Here is an 18469-nt window from a genome sequence, read left to right as displayed (position 1 = left end):
CCCCCCCCCCTTTTTTTTTTTTTTTTTTTTTTTACCAATTAGGGTTCATTTCTTCAGAGTTGCGTGCGTATATGCGTGTGTGTGTGCGTGTTTGTGTGTAGGTGTATGTGCATAAGCCTACCGAGTATGCACGTCGGGTGAGTTCCATTCGCCCCGGTGCGCGGAGGTACATGGGTAGTCGCAGAAATGACACGTAAATGAACGCATAAATAAACACTTAAATGAGCATTATAAATAAGCACTTAAATGAACATTATAAATAAGCACTTAAATGGGCGGATAAGAAGTCTGTGGATACACAGCACCGCTGTAGGATAGGGGAGCCGTCGTAGACTGTGGTTGAATCTTAGCAAGTCTCCATCAAAAAAAAAAAAAAAAAAAAAAGCCAAATTGTTAGACACCGTTCTGTACATACACTATATTTGTTCTTTTCCTTTGTCGTTTTTTTTTTTTTTTTTTTTTGTTCTTTTTGCGCATCATTGAAGATGAGGCATACTATCTCCTCACGACAAAGCACCTGTTGGGTGAATAATTATTTACATTGACCCCAAAATTGAGACAACACAATTTAGCGCTCACTCACTAAGCGCTACATTTACCGGTCTGACTTGTCTCCGTTTGTCTGCTTTCTTTCCTCCTCGGTTTTTCCAATTTGTCTCCAAGGCCCAACTACGTCGTGTCGCCATGCCCGCAAAGATGTTAAATAAATACAAAACCTCAGGAATGGCGAGGCGGGGGCTGCTTCTCCACTTTGCATTGTTCTGTTTGTCCTATGTTGTAAATTGTCAAGTGCCCAGTGGAGGGTACGAACATACGCATAGCAGATTCGTACAAAGTAAAATTAACGTCCTGACTTGGTTGACCAACGTGTACGTAGAAAAAAAAAAAAAAAAAAAAAACGTTGCCTGTTTAAAGGAGGATCCCACAAAAGGGGACCTCTGATGATTACGCAGTGACAGGGATGTAGACCCAGTTGTAAAGCCTGTTTGAATTTTAACAATGTGTTCCGACATCATGCTGTCTTCCCTTTGGTGTTCTCCTCCCTTCTTCCCTCTCAGTATATATCCATCCGAGACACCCAAATATTTTAAAAAGCATTTGGATTACCGTAAAGGAAAAGAAGAAACAGCCACGTCGACACGTGACAAAAAAGTGCCAATTGTTCTTCTCACGCGCTTCATTCACAAGTGAGTCTCTTCCTACCTGTATGTTCATGCTTTTTTTTCTTTTTTTTTCAACCTAGGAGGGTAGGTGTACAAAGGAGCAGTGTCCGAGAAAACGCGCTACAGTAGAGAAGTATCTACCTTAGCAGAAGCTAAAATAATATAGCAAAAGGAAAGACAAAAAAAAATATGCCAAAAATTAACACCCCTATATCATTTTCGAACACACTTGGATTCTCCCCGCAAGATGTCGAGAATATTTCTTGAAGCCGACTTATGACCCAGTTGATCTGAGTAAAGGACTCCACAAAACAATGCGCATCATATATGTGTGTCATGGGAAGACCCATCTGTACACGTGCATTTTATAAACAAATGCCACAATCGCATATATAAACCTCTTTTTCCCCATGTGGTGTCTACCGCCTTTTTTTTTTTTTTTTTTTTTTTTCCCAGATAGCCAATGGCTCCAAACGGACCACTGGCAGATCGACAATGAGAAGGCAGTGATAGAATACAAGGGGAAGGACAGCTGCAGAGAATCAGTAATGAATATAATCCTATACGCGACGTGTTTATATAATTCGTATGTTTTGTGTGTGTGCATAATACCGTGGGGAGATGAGTGAACGTCTTGTCCCATTTGTACGCCTACTAATAAAACACATTTCACCTTCCCTTTAGAATCATCCCTTTCCCTTTGGATGGCTTGACAACAGGTTACTCCTCCCCAACTGCGCGCACACACCAACGTAGTCGCATACAAGTCACTCAGGCTGTGACTGTGACTGTGACTGTGTGTGGGGGGGTGCAGTCCCCGTTAATAAAGCTCATCACTTATGCTGTTTTTTTTTTTTTTTTTTTTTTTTTTTCCCCCTCACAATTGCGCTAACGACTTCAGGATGACCACCCGGACGTCCCTAATCAAAAGGGACTTCTTCTGCAAGGTGGGTTGGAAAAAGTGCACTTCCTCGGAGCGTCTCGCTTTTCATTTGGCATGTTCGCCTGGCAGAGCTACTGCATCATTACGCCTCATTACGCTTCATCATGCCTGTGTCAGAAAACCATAGCCCAACTGGAGGTCCAAATGAACGACGCGCAGTCGTGCGGGTTAATTTTTCGCATCATCGGGGAGCGCAACTACTGGGGGCTGCTAATAGACAACAAGGTTTTAAAGCTCGTTCGCGTCAGGGAGGGAGAATTGTTGGTGCTCAAGGGTAGGAACAAAGGGGTACACATGTGCAATGGTGTAATTATATATATGCGTACGTGAGGTGGTGACCCCATGTTCGTCTATCCCTTTTTCCCATTCCCGAATTAGAATTTAAAGAACTGAAGATTAAAAACGACGAGTGGTACGTCCTATTTGCGCAAGAAGTGATAAAGGACATAAAGGTTACAGCGGGCAAGTATGGCGACCTGTCCGTTGACTATCTCAGGAAAAGCGAAGACGAGTCGGAGTACAGCACATCTAAGCAGGTGCGTCTGAGTGGGGAGAAGTGGTCACATAGGTTCTATACCACCGTCTGCGCCTCTCTCATCCCTTCACAGTGCCATTTAAATGATTATAGTTTCTCCTTTCTGTTGATGTGTGCCCGTTTGTCTCTCATCTGCGCAATCGTTTCGCGGACACAGAATGGGACGTGTGCCCCCTCTACACCCGCACACTCTCTTCTTAACCGTTCACAGGGGGCATTTGGACTTTTGGCCAACAAGGGGAATTGCAAATTTAGGAACATTGTAATGATCAGTGGTGACGCCGTGCAGGCGCCTTGCTGGTGCGCACAGTTACCTCAGCGTATCAATTGGCTGACCGCTCGACTGACCTCTTCTCTCTAACTGCTTCTTCCCACACCACGTCGGCAGGTGCTGCGCGGGAAGAAGTGGAGCACACAATACGAAAAGTTGAAGAAGGGAACCCCCTCGCTGCTATACAACCTGGAGGAAATAGAGTCCCTATATGAAAATTTTACAGGTGCACTTTGAGGGATTAATGTGGAGAGGGGAGTCAAAAAAAGGGCGCAAACCATAATCGACGTCCTACATGGAAGCGAAATGCACGTGACTGCAGGGGTTGTACTTGGGGAGAGTGTAGAGGAGGTTCTTACAGTTCCTCTCTCCTTTCCGCGGGAGGTGCGCTATGCCAAAATGAGTTATACGTAACAAGTATATCCTCTTTTCCCGCCGTGCTTACAGATTGGTGCCCCCAGGCGTCGTTATGTGAAAGGAGTAAATATGATAATTTGAATGTGTAGATGGCTCACGCAGGGGCGTGCACATGTAGGGTTTTTATCACGCACAGGTGTAGTCGTTCTTTTTTTTTTTTTTTTATTTATTTTTTCCCGCTTTGCATTAACATTGTTTAGCTAGCTGGAGGCGCAGGTGGCCATTTTTGCTTCTTAAGCTCGTAAAGGGCATCCGCGCATGGGGGGCTATCTCTCAGTGTGAAAACGTAAAAACGTGAACAACCATGCGTGTGTGGAAGCACTATCTACCCCCGTGCCATTCTGCTAAGTTGCGTTGTTGCCCTTTGGTGCGTGTTTCTCCTTGTGGCCACGTCTACACAAAAGGGGAAACTTCGTTCCTATTTTTGCGTGCGAAAATTATATCACAATGGAACGTCCCGTGGTGAGCCTCTTCGTCGATTTCTTCGACTCCTACTCCTACAACATCGTGCACTACTTGCGCAAGGTGAACGGTACGGAACCGATAGTGGTGCACCCGGGAGAACTAACCATTGAAATTTTTATGAGCAAATATTATGACCATGTGGACAATGTGGTGATCTCGCCGGGGTATGGAAATCCTGAAACGGCGAAAAGCAGCAGAAATGATCTCATCGCAGGGATAGTGGAGAGGAAGATCAACATTCCTGTCCTGGGTATATGCTTTGGGCACCAATTAATTTGCCACCTCTATGGGTGTAAAATAAAAAGAGTAAAAAACATGTTCCATGGGGACACGAATATAATTAATATATGCAAGTACCAAAATGAAGCTAGCGATTTGTTTGAAAATATAAAGGATGGGTTCAAAGCAACATGCTACAACTCCCTAAAGGTAAGCAAAAAGGTGACTGATCCGTTGAGGATTACTTGCTACTCTGTTTGTGGAAATGAGTTCATAGTTATGGGCACTCAACATAAAGATCTTCCATACTACACTGTCCAGTATCACCCGGAGTCCATCGAAAGTGACTTCAGCGATACCTTTTTTCAAAATTTTACAAATATTACACTAAAATGGAGGGGTGATGGGAGGGGCAGACAAGGTACTGTGAATTTTGCAGAGCACCAACTGTGGAGTAAACACCTGCAGGCAAAATCTCCAAACAAGCTTCTCCCAAATGGACGAAGAGAGAAACCATGGAAAATAAAAATTGTAAAAATTTCAGGGGTGAACAACTTGCGTAATTTTTCGCATGCCATTTTTAAAGCCATTTGTTATGACCCAAACGATGTGTCTTTTTGGCTAGACAGCAACGGGGAAAATTATGATGCTCCTTTAGAGGGCTGCTACGCCAAGGGGGGGATCAAACAAGATGGAGGTGCCAATGTGGATGGAAGCCGCACCCATACCAATCACCAACATAACAGCTGCAGATTTTCTTACATGGGAAATGCGAAAGGGCGTTTAAGCGAACTGTTAGAATATTACTACGGAGAGGGTAGGGAAGGGCACGGAATTAATGGTAGAATCGTTCAGTTGGGGAAGGGGCCAAGTGATGAAGCGTATCGAGTTAGCTACTACAGTGAGGATTCAAACAACTGTCTGGTGCATCACATGAGAGACAAGATAAAGCTCTTTAAGGGTAATTATAACATTCACTTGGAGGAGGTCAAATTGGATAAGTGGGATGGCACCTTCAGTGAGAACAGAACGAGCCGTGGTGAGGATATGGCCAATTGCTCCACAGGGGAGGACGATGATGAAGAAGTGGAAGATGAAGAAGAGGGACAACTGCCCCCCCGTGATGGCTGTCCCTACGAAGGTTACCTGCCCAAAGGAGGAATCGAAAAAGACCAATTCGTGAAGCATAAGGACTGCTGCCTGTTGGGATATTTTGGTTTCTTCACATACGAATATAATTACGAGACCATGAAGACATTGTATAAAAAAAAATGGAAGAGTGGTGGCGAGGATACGGATTCGAAGAATGCCATCCCAATTGCTCTTTTTATGTTCCCTCAGAATTTTATCTCTCTCGATTTGGTCACTAATAATATTTACTTAATTTCGCTCGAAACGGACGAGGCCCATTTTAAGTCTCCGCTGGAGCACTCCCTCCCCTTGTGGACAAACCAAGATGTAAAGGACCTCCTGCACTACAATGCAAAATGGAATGACATGGCCATCCACAAAATTATGAACATTGTGCAGACAAAATTGGGATCTAAGAAAGGCTCTCAGGTTCCCTCTTCATGCATCCCCCCAGAGTGCTCCCCCCTACAGCAGTTGCCGAAGGGGAATGAAGCAAACGAAAACAGAATTACATTTTGTCCATTGGTAGGTAAAGATGAATATATAGAAAATGTAAAACGATGCAAAGAGTACATTGAAAAGGGGCATTCATATGAACTTTGCTTAACGACCCAATTTGTGGGGAATTATTTCGTGTCGCATAATAATAATGCACCCTGTGTAGATTTTCTAAACATGTACCTGCATGTAAGGGATGTCAATAAAGTTTCATACAGTTGTTACATTCACTACTCGAGGAAAGTTCACACTGACTCGTTACCCCCCCAAGTAAGTAGTAACCCCGCGATCGATTCGAAATTGCAATTCACAATCATGTGTTTTAGTCCGGAGGAATTCCTGCGAAAGGATAAGGACGGCGTGCTCTTCAGCAAACCAATCAAAGGGACCATAGGGAGAGGAAAATCGGAGGAAGAAGATGCAAAACTGAAAAGCCAATTGTTTAATAGTAAAAAAGACAGAGCCGAAAATCTTATGATTGTAGATCTCACGACTAATGACTTTCACAGAATTTGCCTAAATGGTACCGTTTGTGTAAGCCACTTGTTTAAGATTGAGACCTACGCTTATCTCCACCAAATGGTTTCCCAAATACGTGGAAGACTTCCCCCTGAGAAAACTTTTTCAGATGCCATTGTGAATGTATTTCCTGGCGGTTCCATGACGGGCGCGCCCAAACCCATATCTATCTCACTTCTGCAAAGGTGGGGGCAGGACGCTGCATCGGGGAAAGCGCACACCGGTGCAACTTCACAACTTCACAACCGCGCAAGCACTACCGTGAAGCGATCACCGCATCGTACACAATTGCAAAATTGTGCCTCCATATTGTCACCCCGTTCCCGGGCACACCACAACACTCCCTCGTCCACACTCTTCCCCCCACATCGCGCAGCATCGAAAAGGCCCCCCGGGGGGTTTACTCCGGATCCATTGGGTTCATCTCCGTGGAGGACAATTTTATCCTTAACATCGTCATTCGAACGGCCGTGGTGCAAAATAACGCGGTAAGGAGGCAGGCGTGAAAGAGTGGCAAAAAATGCAAACGCTATTAACTGCGACCAATTTGCATTCACTCGATCCTTTTTTTTTTTTTTTTTTTTTTTTTCCCTTTTTCGCAGATCTCCATCGGTGCCGGTGGCGCCGTCACTATCAAGAGTGATGAGACGGACGAGTACAACGAAATGCTCCTTAAGTTTATGAGCGTGGCGAGGCCAATTTGGTAAGTCCTTCAATATGTAAGATAAAGGCACATCCTTTTGTGTATGCCCATGGAGAAGGGGCGATCATGTAGCCTTTGCGTACACGATTCAGTGAGGACATAATGTGGAGCAAGTGGGCGACGCGGACAGACGTACATTTCTTTGCCAATTTTATGCAAATATGTTGCCCCATTTACCGCCCATAACATTTTTTGCCTTCTCAGCTCCTACCTGATGGAACGACACAACGTCCATGTGGAATACAAACTTTAGACACATCCGGGATTCTTTTTTCTTTTTTTTTTTTCTCCATTTTTTCACTTACTGGAAGAGGAAAAAAAAAAAGAAAATCAAATTAAAATAAAAAGAAAAAAAAGGATGAGGGAATTTCCTTTATTATTATTTTTTTTTTTTTTTTAAGGTAGCCATTTATATGTATAGCGGTACTTGCGAAGGCGCGTCGCGTTTTGCCACCTAGCGCGGGGCTAATGTAGTATGATGACGTTTAGTAAAATGCACTACCGTGTACTGCTAATACAGGAGTTCTTAGCTCCACGCCATGCACGCTCTCGCTTCTTCAGGCAAATTCAAATAATCGCCGTTTTTTTTTTTTTCAAAGCATTATACCCACTTCAATTCGTACGCATGATGGTGGGCCCCGTTGATCCGCTATCACCGTGCACATTGCACTTGTAGGTGGGGACGGGGCAACAAAATGGAAGTGGCTTTCATTATGGCGTTTACTCTCCCGTGGCATATTTATATATAGCTAAGAGGCGGGATACGCTACCATAATGCGTATCGCCACGGCGCTGTCGCTGGCTGCACGACGCTGCTCCACTTAATTTTTTCATTTGAGCGTAGAAGGGGAGTACGCGCATACAGCGGTAACTCCGCGTGGTACTGGTGGTCGTGGTTCTTTCTTTTTTTTTTGTGTATGCCCATGCGCTCCCATCCCGTGGTAGCGAGAAAAAAACGAGATGCCCTCTCTCCACAAACGCAAAACATCGCCTCCATCCCAACGCACAAAAAAAAAAATAGCGTCAATTTTTCACATTTTCAATTTAATTAAAAAGCAAAAATATTTATCCCATTCTGCAAAAATTAATCTCTACAAGGTACAATATTATATATTTTTTTTCTTAACTTTGGCAAACAAAACGCAATTTTACTTTTTCTCGATTCCCATTTTTGGAATAACGCCAAGGCTTTATAGAAGGGACCACTACCACTGATTAATACTTTTTTTTTTTTCCTGAATATTTCGTACGCACTTTTTTTGCGGTATATTCAAAATATAGTAGTAAATTACCAACGGAATCATCACATCCACGCAAGGTAAGCACAGTTCGGTTTGCTGAGGGCATAGCGCTCGCAAGGAGGAGTTTGTTCACCCCCAGATGAGTGCTACGTCATTGTTAAGAGCGAACTGTATCTCTTCCTCTACAACCACTTCACCGCTTCTCCATTTCGCCCCTTCTCCACTTAACCGCTGCTCCATTTCGCCCCTTCTCCACTTAACCGCTCCACCGCAGAGGCAACAATGTTGGGAAACAAGCTAAGCATCACCGACGTGAAGGACATCAAGGGGAACAAGGTGCTGGTGAGGGTAGATTTCAACGTACCAATTGAGAATGGAATTATAAAGGACACGAACAGAATTACGGCTACCCTGCCGACGATTCACCACCTGAAGAAGGAAGGAGCGTCTAAGATTATTTTGATTTCTCATTGCGGAAGGCCCGACGGTTCGAAGAATCTCAAATACACATTAAAGCCCGTTGCAGAAACTTTAAAGAAGTTACTTGGGGAAGAAGTACTTTTCCTGAGCGACTGTGTAGGAGAAGAAGTAGAACAACAAATCAACCAAGCCAAGGACAATTCAGTTATTCTACTTGAGAATTTGAGATTTCATATAGAAGAAGAAGGAAAAGGGGTAGATGCAGCTGGAAATAAAATAAAGGCTAATAAAGAAGACATGGAAATTTTTCAAAATCAATTGACCAAATTAGGAGACATCTTTATTAATGATGCGTTTGGAACAGCTCACCGAGCACACAGCAGCATGGTTGGAATAAAATTGAATGTGAAAGCTTCTGGGTTTTTAATGAAAAAGGAATTAGAATATTTTAGTAAGGCTTTAGAAAATCCCCAGAGACCTCTACTAGCTATTTTGGGTGGAGCCAAAGTGTCAGATAAAATTCAATTAATAAAAAATCTTCTAGACAAAGTGGATAAAATGATAATTGGTGGAGGCATGGCTTACACTTTCAAGTATGTTTTGAATAATATGAAAATTGGAGATTCCCTTTTTGATGAAGCTGGTAGCAAAATTGTAAATGAAATTATGAACAAGGCTAAGGAGAAAAATGTACAAATTTACCTTCCTGTTGATTTTAAAGTAGCAGATAAATTTGATAATAATGCCAATACTAAAATTGTTACTGATAAGGAAGGCATTGAAGATCATTGGATGGGACTTGATGCTGGACCTAAGAGTATTGAAAATTATAAGGACGTCATTTTAGGCTCCAAAACAATTATTTGGAATGGACCCCAGGGGGTATTTGAGATGCCCAATTTTGCAAAGGGAAGTATTGAATGTCTAAATTTGGTCATTGAAGCTACCAAGAAGGGAGCGATAACCATCGTCGGTGGAGGAGATACTGCTTCGCTTGTGGAACAACAACACAAGAAGAACGAAATTAGCCATGTGTCCACTGGTGGAGGGGCTTCCCTTGAGCTACTAGAAGGGAAGGAGCTCCCAGGTGTTTTGGCCCTCTCGAGCAAGTAACTTGCGCTATACTTTTAGAGGAAAGCAGCTGTACCCCGTTTCCGCGCAAGCGCTTTCCCTGTTCACCCCCCACGCAGCTGCGTCTGCATAGAGAGTGATCACGTGTGTTTTATTTCCATGCATATATGTACGTAAGCACCGTCGCTGGAGAGGTCCCTGATCTGTTCCCCCATTGTTGTATTACACCCCACTGAGTGATTCGCCGCCGAGACGCGGTCGCCCTAACCATCCTGCTTTTTTTTTTTTTTTTTTTTTTTTTTTCCACCTGTCCTGAACCAATCGTACGCACCAACTCACATCGTGTTTCATCTAAAAAAAAAAAACATTGCGACGAATTACCGACCAACGATATTGGGTAGAGGCACGTTCATCCCGTAAGAGGGATATGCCAACGTTTTAAGGCAATGTAACAGAGGGACACGTGCAGCCACGGAGGGACGACTCCCATTCCGGTGAGAAAAAGCGATCGCACTGACATGGACATGCAGAAGAAGAACGGGGTGTGTAACTTTGGCACATTCAGCCTAACTGCCGCTTGGTAATCCACAGCACGTCGGAGGCGTGTATGCGTTTGTTCGTGCAAAAATGGTTGTACTTGTATGGTAACTGTTTTACCACCATCAACGCTTTCTGCTTTCCTTGCTGCTTGTTTGTACTGAAGCAAAAAGGTAAAATGAATTTTTTGTTCTTTTTTTTGTTAAGTTGTGTTATATAGTAGAATTTCCCCACCAAGGGAACATCGTTGCGACTTATGTTTAAAGAGGTGGACCTACTTTGAGGTGTGCGGCTCCGCTTAACACGTTTTGTTTTTCGTTCTTCCGAGCCGTGCGCCCCCTTGTATGAACCCGCTTGTTGCACTACACATATGAGTCCGCTTAATGATTCATCCTTTTGCGGAGAGTATATGATCAGGAGCTACATTTTTGGTGATGCCATCCCAATGTTCGGCTTACACACCTAAAAAGGGGGCAATTCATAATTTGATAGGTTTTTATACCTACCCCCTTGCAGCGTACCAAATATATGGTCACCGGAGCGAGTGTGTATTTGGCGGGGTGTGTTTTTACACTACTTAGCCTGACCAGGGAACTGCCCTGCCGCACTTTACCTCCATAAACTACCAGATGGTTTCCTTTCGCATGCAAAATTTGGGCCAGTTTTTTTTTAGGTACTTTTTTTTTCCCCCTTGGGGTATAAGCACTTCAGAGGAAATTTTTTTTTTTTTTTTTGAGCACACGGGAATTTGTTTTGTTGTCTCCAATTTGGCCATAAAAGTTGGTAACAATTTTGCGATATTTTGTTTCATGGTTTGTCAATTTTTTACTAATTTTTTTGCATATATATTTTTGCTACTTTTTTGCCAGTGTGTGGTCAACTTTTGCCATTTTTTTGCTCTCCGGGTGCTGCTTACCCCCTTTGCGTGGGAGTGCCCAGTTTGGTGAAATACACATATAAGGCCAAAGCAACTATTTAGGTTAGGTCCTTACTGAATCGAATCAGAGGTAGAGGACCGTCACAGAACGAACACACACCACGAGGGTTGCACACCCCATTTCTAGAAAAGCTAGATCTATAAACAAATCTGCGAAAGGTTAAGGGTCCCCCACATTGAGGATAACTAGCTATTCTAAAATGAGTACGGAAAAAAGAAAGAAAAAAAAAAATTGGCTAGCTTCTAAGTACCATATTATGCGTATATTTAGGAGCGTATGATTACCCACACACGTTTGTCTAACGCTCTTCCCTATTTTTCTCCCCCACTCGAAGAACCCTTGCAGTTTTCTAGCGCAGCCGAGCTGTTCGACTTCATACAGGACGAGAAGAATGACGTGGAGATATTGGCCTGCATCATTAGCAACCTATTGGGGAGTTTCTTCAAGTGCTTTTTCTATGTGTCGGAAGTTTCTCTGGCCAAGTTGGAGAATGGCTTCCCCTTTGACGGGTCTTCCATCAAGCTATGCGCAGAGGCAGAGGTCAGCGATTTCTACATAAAGGTGGATGTGTCAACGTGTTTCATTGAAAAGTGTGATGGAAGGAACATGGTAAATGTACTATGCGACATCAAAAGGTATAATGGGTTTGACTTCTACAAATGTCCTCGAACCATTTTAAAAAAGACGTGTAATTTTGTTAAGAAGGAAAATATAGCGGACAAAATATTCATAGGAAATGAAATTGAGTTTTTCATTTTCGACAAGGTCAATTTTGGTCTTGATGATTATGACAGTTATTTGAAGGTCTACGACAGGGAATCTTTTGCTTGTAAAAATTGTTGCACTGGGTATTCTTCCACAAGTAATGGAGATCATGGTACTACAACCAGCCTGGCTTGCTCCACCTGCCCTAGTAACATTCCAGCAAATGATGACAGTAAAAAGGTGAAAAAAAAATGCGGCTATTTTGCTACAGACCCATATGATACTTCCAACATAATCAAGCTTCGAATTTGCAGAATATTAAACAGCTTGAATATTCATGTACAGAAATATCACCACGAAGTTTCGACTAGCCAACACGAGATATCTTTGAAATATTTTGATGCTGTTAGGAATGCAGATAATTTAATCTTGACAAAACAGGTAATAAAAAGTATCGTACATAAGTTCAACCGAACGGCTACCTTCATGCCGAAACCTTTAGTAAGTGATAATGGAAGTGGCTTACACTGTAACATTTCCCTCTGGAAAGACAACAAAAATATATTCTTTGCTGATGACCCCTCCACCTTTTTCCTTTCCAAAGAGGCCTTTTATTTTATGAATGGAATTATTAAACATGCCAAAGCGTTACAAGCCTTTTGTAATTCCACCATGAATTCTTATAAAAGGTTAGTCCCAGGATTTGAAACTTGCCAGAAGCTATTTTATTCCTTTGGCTCCAGAAATGCTGTTATTAGGTTGTGTATGATTAATTATAACAATCCAAATGAAAAGCGAATTGAGTTCCGACTTCCTGATTATGCCAATTCTCCTCACTTAGTTCTGGCCGCCATCATCCTAGCAGGATATGATGGTATCAAATCGAAGGAACACCCACTGGTGCCATTTGAGAGTAAAGATAACAACTTTTTTATTTCCAGCATTTTTTCCAATTACGTTGATAACGCACAAAATTTCAAAACTCTCACACATGCACTGGAGGGATACGACACCATTCATGATGTGAAGAAGAACCCAGAATTTGTTGATTTCTTCACTTGCAAGGAGCCCGAGAGCATATGCTTCTCTCTGGAGGAGAGTTTGGATGCGCTAGAGAAGGACCACGCTTTTTTGACGCGGGACGGAATCTTCACCGAGGTGCGTCTCGTCGGGATGCGTGCTTGCACGTTTTTCCCTGCCGATACGTACCCGTTTGCTTACCACTTCTATTCGCCCCTTTCTTTCCCCAACGCAGGAAGTCATTGAGGAGTATATAAAGTTCAAGAGGGACGAAATAGCGGGCTACAGGAGGAAGATCACTCCGTACGATTACTACTTATATTACGACTGCTAGGCGGAAGTGGCACGTGTATGTCTGGACACACTCAGCGACCCATGTGGCTGACAAAATAAACCCCACCAATTCGAATTCATGATTGTATATGAAGGACATTATGGTGACCGTTTAACTTGCTCCTTCTGATCAACGAGTCTTCTTTTTCAAAATGGAAAATGATATGACTGCGTGTATATATGCATATGCCCTACCATTCCGGTATACTTTTTACTATGTGTTATTTACTCGCCATCACTTCCTTGGCTATTTTGTCTCTCCAAAATTTTGAAACTTTTTTTTTCATGATGAATATTACCGCTGCTGGTAAGCAAATTGTTAGTTAAGACAAAAAAAAAAAAAAAAATAGGCATAAAAGTCAGCAAAAAAGTAAACGTAAAAGGAGACAATTTATAAAAAGTGAAATTCCCATTATGTGTGCACCCCTATGGGCACTTCAAAAAATGGCAAAACAAAGGGGAACGGAAAAGGTGAAAAAAATTCTGAACAGTCAGGTAAAAAATAAAAAAAAAGCAAAACTTTAAATTAAATGTGGATGGTGGACAAATTGACTGCCTCCGAGGGGTTGGTGCAATATTTCCGTTGGCAAAAGGATAGTAACCTGAAAAAAAAAAAAAAACAGGGGGGCGATGTACTGAAAAGAGGAATATAACAAATACGGAAAGAATTAAAAAGTAGCAATTAACATTATTATTTTTATTTTGGGCTGAGCGAGTTGGCGGGCAAAATTCATGCGACATACAACACAGGACGGTACGTGTAGAAGCAACAGAATTGGCATTTGGCCACGCCCATACACGCAAAGACGAGACAACAGAGCTGCCTTTTACCTTTTAATCATTTGAATATATTTCCTCGTCGTTTCGTCATTAAGGATGTGCGCAACCTGGGGAAGGGGGGTGGGGAAAGAAAGTCAATACAAATTCTGCGTCTCGTGAAAAAGTTACTGTGTGTGCGGGGAATTGTCGCCACGCGGAAAACGCAGCTATCGGAAGGTGCACACAAATGAGAGCAGAATAGGACGCGTCCTTGCCCATATACATGCCTCTTTCTTACCTCCGACGCGAAAATTTTGGATCGCCCCGCACGTTCGTGAATCCCAACCATCGTGACACCCATGGGCCACGCGGCGTTCCCTATTGCGAGCAGCATATACCTGTGGGGAAAATAACACACATGTTCGAATGTTTAAGTATTCATTTGTACACGAATGTACGTAATAAGTGTTATACCCATTGTGGACGCACAATGGACCGTGCCGCTCTGCTTGGCCTCCTTTAACACTCCCACTTACGCATCATGCGCCGCTTTGAAGTTCCTCTCCTGGCAACGAGAAACGATGTTGTATATTTTGTCCAGCACGTCTGCTTCCAGGCTGCGAAGAGAAAAAAAAAAAAAAAAAAGTAAATTCCATTCATATGAGCAAATGTCTACAGGTGTTGGCGCTGGGAAAAAAAGGTGCACTTTTGCAGTATGCCTAGTTTACTGCCACGATGGCCCTACTTCTTCTGCTTCAGCTTCTTCTCCAATGGTTTCAAATCCTTGTGCGTCTGCAAGTATGTAGCTTTCTTTATTTTCTTGTTGCTGTCATCGCCATTTTCAATTTCTTCGTTCCACTCCTTCATTGTGCTTTTTATCCAGTCGAGTATAACCCTTTCCTTGTCCACTCCCTGGCCCTTTTCATCACTTTTTTTTTCTGCAGTGGATCCATTCAATTCTGCTGATTCCTTCGAGTTGGCATTGTCAATATCGTCTTCCAGGTTGTCCTCAATTAAATCTAGCGAATTTTCTTTTAATCTTAAAAAAAAAAAATAAATAATAAATAAATGTATGACTCGTTCAGGTGATTTTTGATGCACAGGGGAAGTTGCTGTCTGGGAAAATTTATCCCTACGGACATGGATACATATCATACATATAGGCACATAGAAATGCAAACGTTTTCAACTGTCTTACTTCCCCCTTAGAACATCGCCAAATACATTTTGGACATTAATTTTTAACTCATTTTTGTTTATTTTTAACTCCTTCAATCTACTGTATCTGCAAGGGGGTGGTAAAAAAAATGGACCATTGAACGTAGGTTGTTTCGGCTGACACATGTGCGTTTAAGCGGTGTCACGGTGGGTAATGATATATACACCTTTTTCTGTCCCGTTCTTTTATGATACCTTTCCAAGTCAGTTTCTCCAAACAGCCTGATTGGTTCCTGCAGCTGCCGCAGCAAAATGATTATCTGCCTGTTCGTTAAAGTTATTTCTGCGCAAAAAAAAAAAAAAAAAAGTAGCGACGTTGAAAATGAGAAAAATGTGTTGTGGGGGCATATGTGAATCTTTGAAGCACTTCTGTGTAAGCCATGCGGGAAAAACAAAAAATATTGATCAGTGTTATAATTTGCATATAGATGGGTCATTTTGTGATTACATAATTTTCTTTTTTTAACCTGTATTTGTTTCTTCATGCTTCACGTCTACGCTGTTTTTTTTGCGTTTTGCGTCCAGTTCGTCATTTAATTTCTTGCAGAGATGGGAAAAGGAAAAAAAGAAAAAACAGACATTTATGCTACATTGTATGATACGATAGGATTTAATGGGACAACGTGGACAACAACTAAGGCGAATCAACCCCCCAGCGTCACCATCACTGTTCTCAGTTGTAAAGCCTTTTCATTTCTTTACCTTTAGCCTTTCATATTCCTCTGTTTTCTTCTTTTTATATTCATTCTCGTAAAACTTGTTAATTTCTGTTTTTTTCTTACTTTCCAAATCTGCCTGCTTGAACCACCTCTTGTTTCCCTTGATTTCTGTCGGACGGGGAGAAAAAAAAGAAAACATGAAGTGGGACCATCCTGTCAGCTCGTTTTGGGTACATTCGCATAAATGCGTTTGTGAATGTTGTTATGGCAACTCTCCTACACAGTGATCTTATGCACGTAGGTAGGCTCTCCCCGTGTGTGTATGCCTTTGGAGTTGCTACACTAGGGCGTTCCTACATTAGGCCATTCCAACATTCGGCCGTTGCATTTCTCTTGCGAACCTTTTATTTCTTCCTTTTTCTTCTTTATAAAACTGTCAAGTGAGTCCATGCTGATTTGCCCTCTTCCCTTTTGTGATTACTTTTAACTCATAGTTTTGTTTAAAGTGAAAAAAAAAAATAGCCAATCAATCGAGTTGGCTTAAAAAAGGGCATTTTCCTTCCTCCTTCGGGAGGTACCCATGGGATTTTCTCTTCATATATTTTAAGAAAAAAGTAACAAAACATAAAAGCACAATGTTGTGAACTGCACGAATTTTGTACTCTCTTGAGGATTATTGCGTCAAGGCGATTAAAAAAATATAGACATTTTCGCTTTCACTTTCGGATAAAACCAAGTCGAAGTTGGTTTTTTTTTTTTTTTTTTTTTCCTTTAATGGTAAAGAAAAGTTGACCCATTTACATGGGGTATATAACTACACGGAAAATATTTATTTTTTTTACAATAATGGGAAAGGAGAAGTGAATAAAAAAAAATGGTCATATTGACTAACATTTTTCTCCTTAACTACTTGTACAGTGACGCATCTTATGTGTGTTTTCCCTTCTTCGTTTTTTTTTTTTTTTTTTTTTTTTTAGAGACTTAACCAGGTGTGCTCCCCCCAAGCTCTGCGTTGTAAATTATATTTCTTTTTTTTTATCCCTTTTCACATCGCGACATTGCTTAATCTGTGTCTGCGCTGTTATGTGACCATTTGGTGAACACGGGGTGGTGATACATTTTGAAACATAGCTGGTCTTTCTCCGTTGACTGCACATCAACATGTGACCGCAGGACAACGCTTAGAGGTATACAAAAGGGAGGGTGTTGGTACAAAATATATATTTGCCTTGGTTAAAATACCTTCCCATGTTTATTTTTTTTTAAAAGGGAAGGAATAAATTTATTTTAATAAAACCATGTGCATTGTTCACTGATGATGTGTATGAGGATACTTTCCCTTGTTAGCAGTGTGACTGCTGAAAGGGGGGAACATATATAAGCCACGGGAGCGACATCATCACGCGGTGCATTCCTTACCATCTCCCGCCCAGCGTGAATCCCAATTCGTAGGCATATAGCTGTGCATTGGGCCATCCGTTTAAAACCGAAATGGAAAAAAAAAAAAAAAAAAATAGGGTTGACGAACAGTGTGTGTGGGGGGGAAGCTATTCATGTACGCACACGCAGTGCCATATGACAACCCCGCCTCATCGTTATGATCCGCCAAGTGGCATGTGCATCAGAGAGACTGCAGTGAACACCTCATCGAGGGAGGGAGAAGTAGGGAATAAGGTGAGGACACTTTTAAGTTCACCCAAAGCTTCGTTGTCAAAGGTAAAAATGACATTGAGCAAATCCATGTTAAAGTAATACGTCCTGTTTTTTAACAACTTGGTAGAGTAGGGATGGAAATGCAAATATTTCTTCATGTGATGAAACATGTTGGGGTTATTGGACATGTACGTGAGGAAGTTGAAATAAATTTGAAAGAGCGAATTGTCTGCAAAGCTGTTTTTCAAATGTTTTTTATATTCTGCAATTTGGGTCTTTTTGTACAAAGTACCTTGGTCCATATTGTGGATACAATCGAGGAAGTGATAAAAATCTACATCGTAGTAGCAGTTGTCTCTGATGTTGTTTTTTACAACCCCGTTGTAGTCTGTTATTGGATCAAATCTGTACTTATTCATTTCTTCAATTTTTTTTGCAATGTTTCTTTCGAGAGAGTGTTCTTGCGCGTGGCTTTTTATATGGGCGTATGGGCGATAATTTTGTACAGGCTGATTTGAATTGAGGCAGGAAGAAGAAGCAGAACGGTACACCTTCATGTGGTAAAGTTCACTGCTCATAATTTCTCCATAATCCTGAAGACGCGTTTGAAGAGAAAAGTAAGGGGCATTTTTATTTGCCCTCATGTCATACATTTCGTTTAGCAATTGGATGGCACTTTTTTTATCAGAAAAATCGTACGAACTCAGTTTTAAAATTCTGTTATAAACACGTAGCTTTAATTCAAACAACAAATCATCTGTGCAACTTTGTGAAAAGGCATTTTCCAAAAACACAATTTTTTTATTCATGTAAATAAAAAATCTGTTGACGAAAATTGTTAAGAATATTCTGTATTTGGATTTGATAAAATAATTATTGTAAAAATAATTCCTCTGTATTTTTTTTATTTTTTTTTTTCGAATGGACAGATTTTATTTTGTTCAAAAATGCATCATTTGGATGGGGAGATGAGCAGCCATTCTTCTTTCCATTGATAAGTATTTGCAAGAATAACATGAGGTCATGACATATCTGCAAAGCCCGATTATGA

General features: G+C 41.6%; 5 protein-coding genes across 5 annotated transcripts; 3 read left to right on the top strand and 2 right to left on the bottom strand.

Annotated features, from left to right (window-relative positions):
- Nucleotides 1–696: 696 nt before the first annotated feature.
- AK88_01658 (uncharacterized protein) lies at nucleotides 697–3418 on the top strand (the record flags this gene model as incomplete). The annotated part of the gene is made up of 12 exons (XM_012479293.1): nucleotides 697–869; nucleotides 1059–1133; nucleotides 1276–1296; nucleotides 1411–1457; nucleotides 1620–1708; nucleotides 1848–1882; nucleotides 2065–2110; nucleotides 2224–2380; nucleotides 2485–2642; nucleotides 2853–2903; nucleotides 3030–3138; nucleotides 3360–3418. 12 exons carry the CDS (start codon nucleotides 697–699, stop codon nucleotides 3416–3418), a joined length of 1020 nt encoding a protein of 339 aa, XP_012334716.1.
- A 358-nt stretch (nucleotides 3419–3776) lies between these two features.
- On the top strand, nucleotides 3777–7117 carry AK88_01657 (uncharacterized protein; the record flags this gene model as incomplete). Its single annotated transcript, XM_012479292.1, has 4 exons — nucleotides 3777–6346; nucleotides 6538–6649; nucleotides 6764–6864; nucleotides 7069–7117. 4 exons carry the CDS (start codon nucleotides 3777–3779, stop codon nucleotides 7115–7117), a joined length of 2832 nt encoding a protein of 943 aa, XP_012334715.1.
- Nucleotides 7118–8387: 1270 nt separating this feature from the next.
- On the top strand, nucleotides 8388–13130 carry AK88_01656 (phosphoglycerate kinase; the record flags this gene model as incomplete). The annotated part of the gene is made up of 4 exons (XM_012479291.1): nucleotides 8388–9634; nucleotides 11198–11229; nucleotides 11406–12934; nucleotides 13032–13130. The coding sequence occupies 4 exons, from the start codon at nucleotides 8388–8390 to the stop codon at nucleotides 13128–13130; spliced, it is 2907 nt and encodes a 968-aa protein (XP_012334714.1).
- An 826-nt stretch (nucleotides 13131–13956) lies between these two features.
- On the bottom strand, nucleotides 13957–16215 carry AK88_01655 (uncharacterized protein; the record flags this gene model as incomplete). The annotated part of the gene is made up of 9 exons (XM_012479290.1): nucleotides 13957–14016; nucleotides 14187–14286; nucleotides 14425–14505; nucleotides 14634–14927; nucleotides 15087–15173; nucleotides 15302–15389; nucleotides 15574–15646; nucleotides 15809–15933; nucleotides 16167–16215. The coding sequence occupies 9 exons, from the start codon at nucleotides 16213–16215 to the stop codon at nucleotides 13957–13959; spliced, it is 957 nt and encodes a 318-aa protein (XP_012334713.1).
- A 1145-nt stretch (nucleotides 16216–17360) lies between these two features.
- On the bottom strand, nucleotides 17361–18227 carry AK88_01654 (uncharacterized protein; the record flags this gene model as incomplete). The annotated part of the gene is made up of 1 exon (XM_012479289.1): nucleotides 17361–18227. One exon carries the CDS (start codon nucleotides 18225–18227, stop codon nucleotides 17361–17363), a length of 867 nt encoding a protein of 288 aa, XP_012334712.1.
- Nucleotides 18228–18469: the final 242 nt, after the last annotated feature.

Source organism: Plasmodium fragile (genome assembly GCF_000956335.1).
Source record: "Plasmodium fragile strain nilgiri unplaced genomic scaffold supercont1.15, whole genome shotgun sequence".
Taxonomy (NCBI): Eukaryota; Apicomplexa; class Aconoidasida; order Haemosporida; family Plasmodiidae; genus Plasmodium; species Plasmodium fragile.
This window is presented reverse-complemented; position numbering and strand designations above follow the sequence as displayed.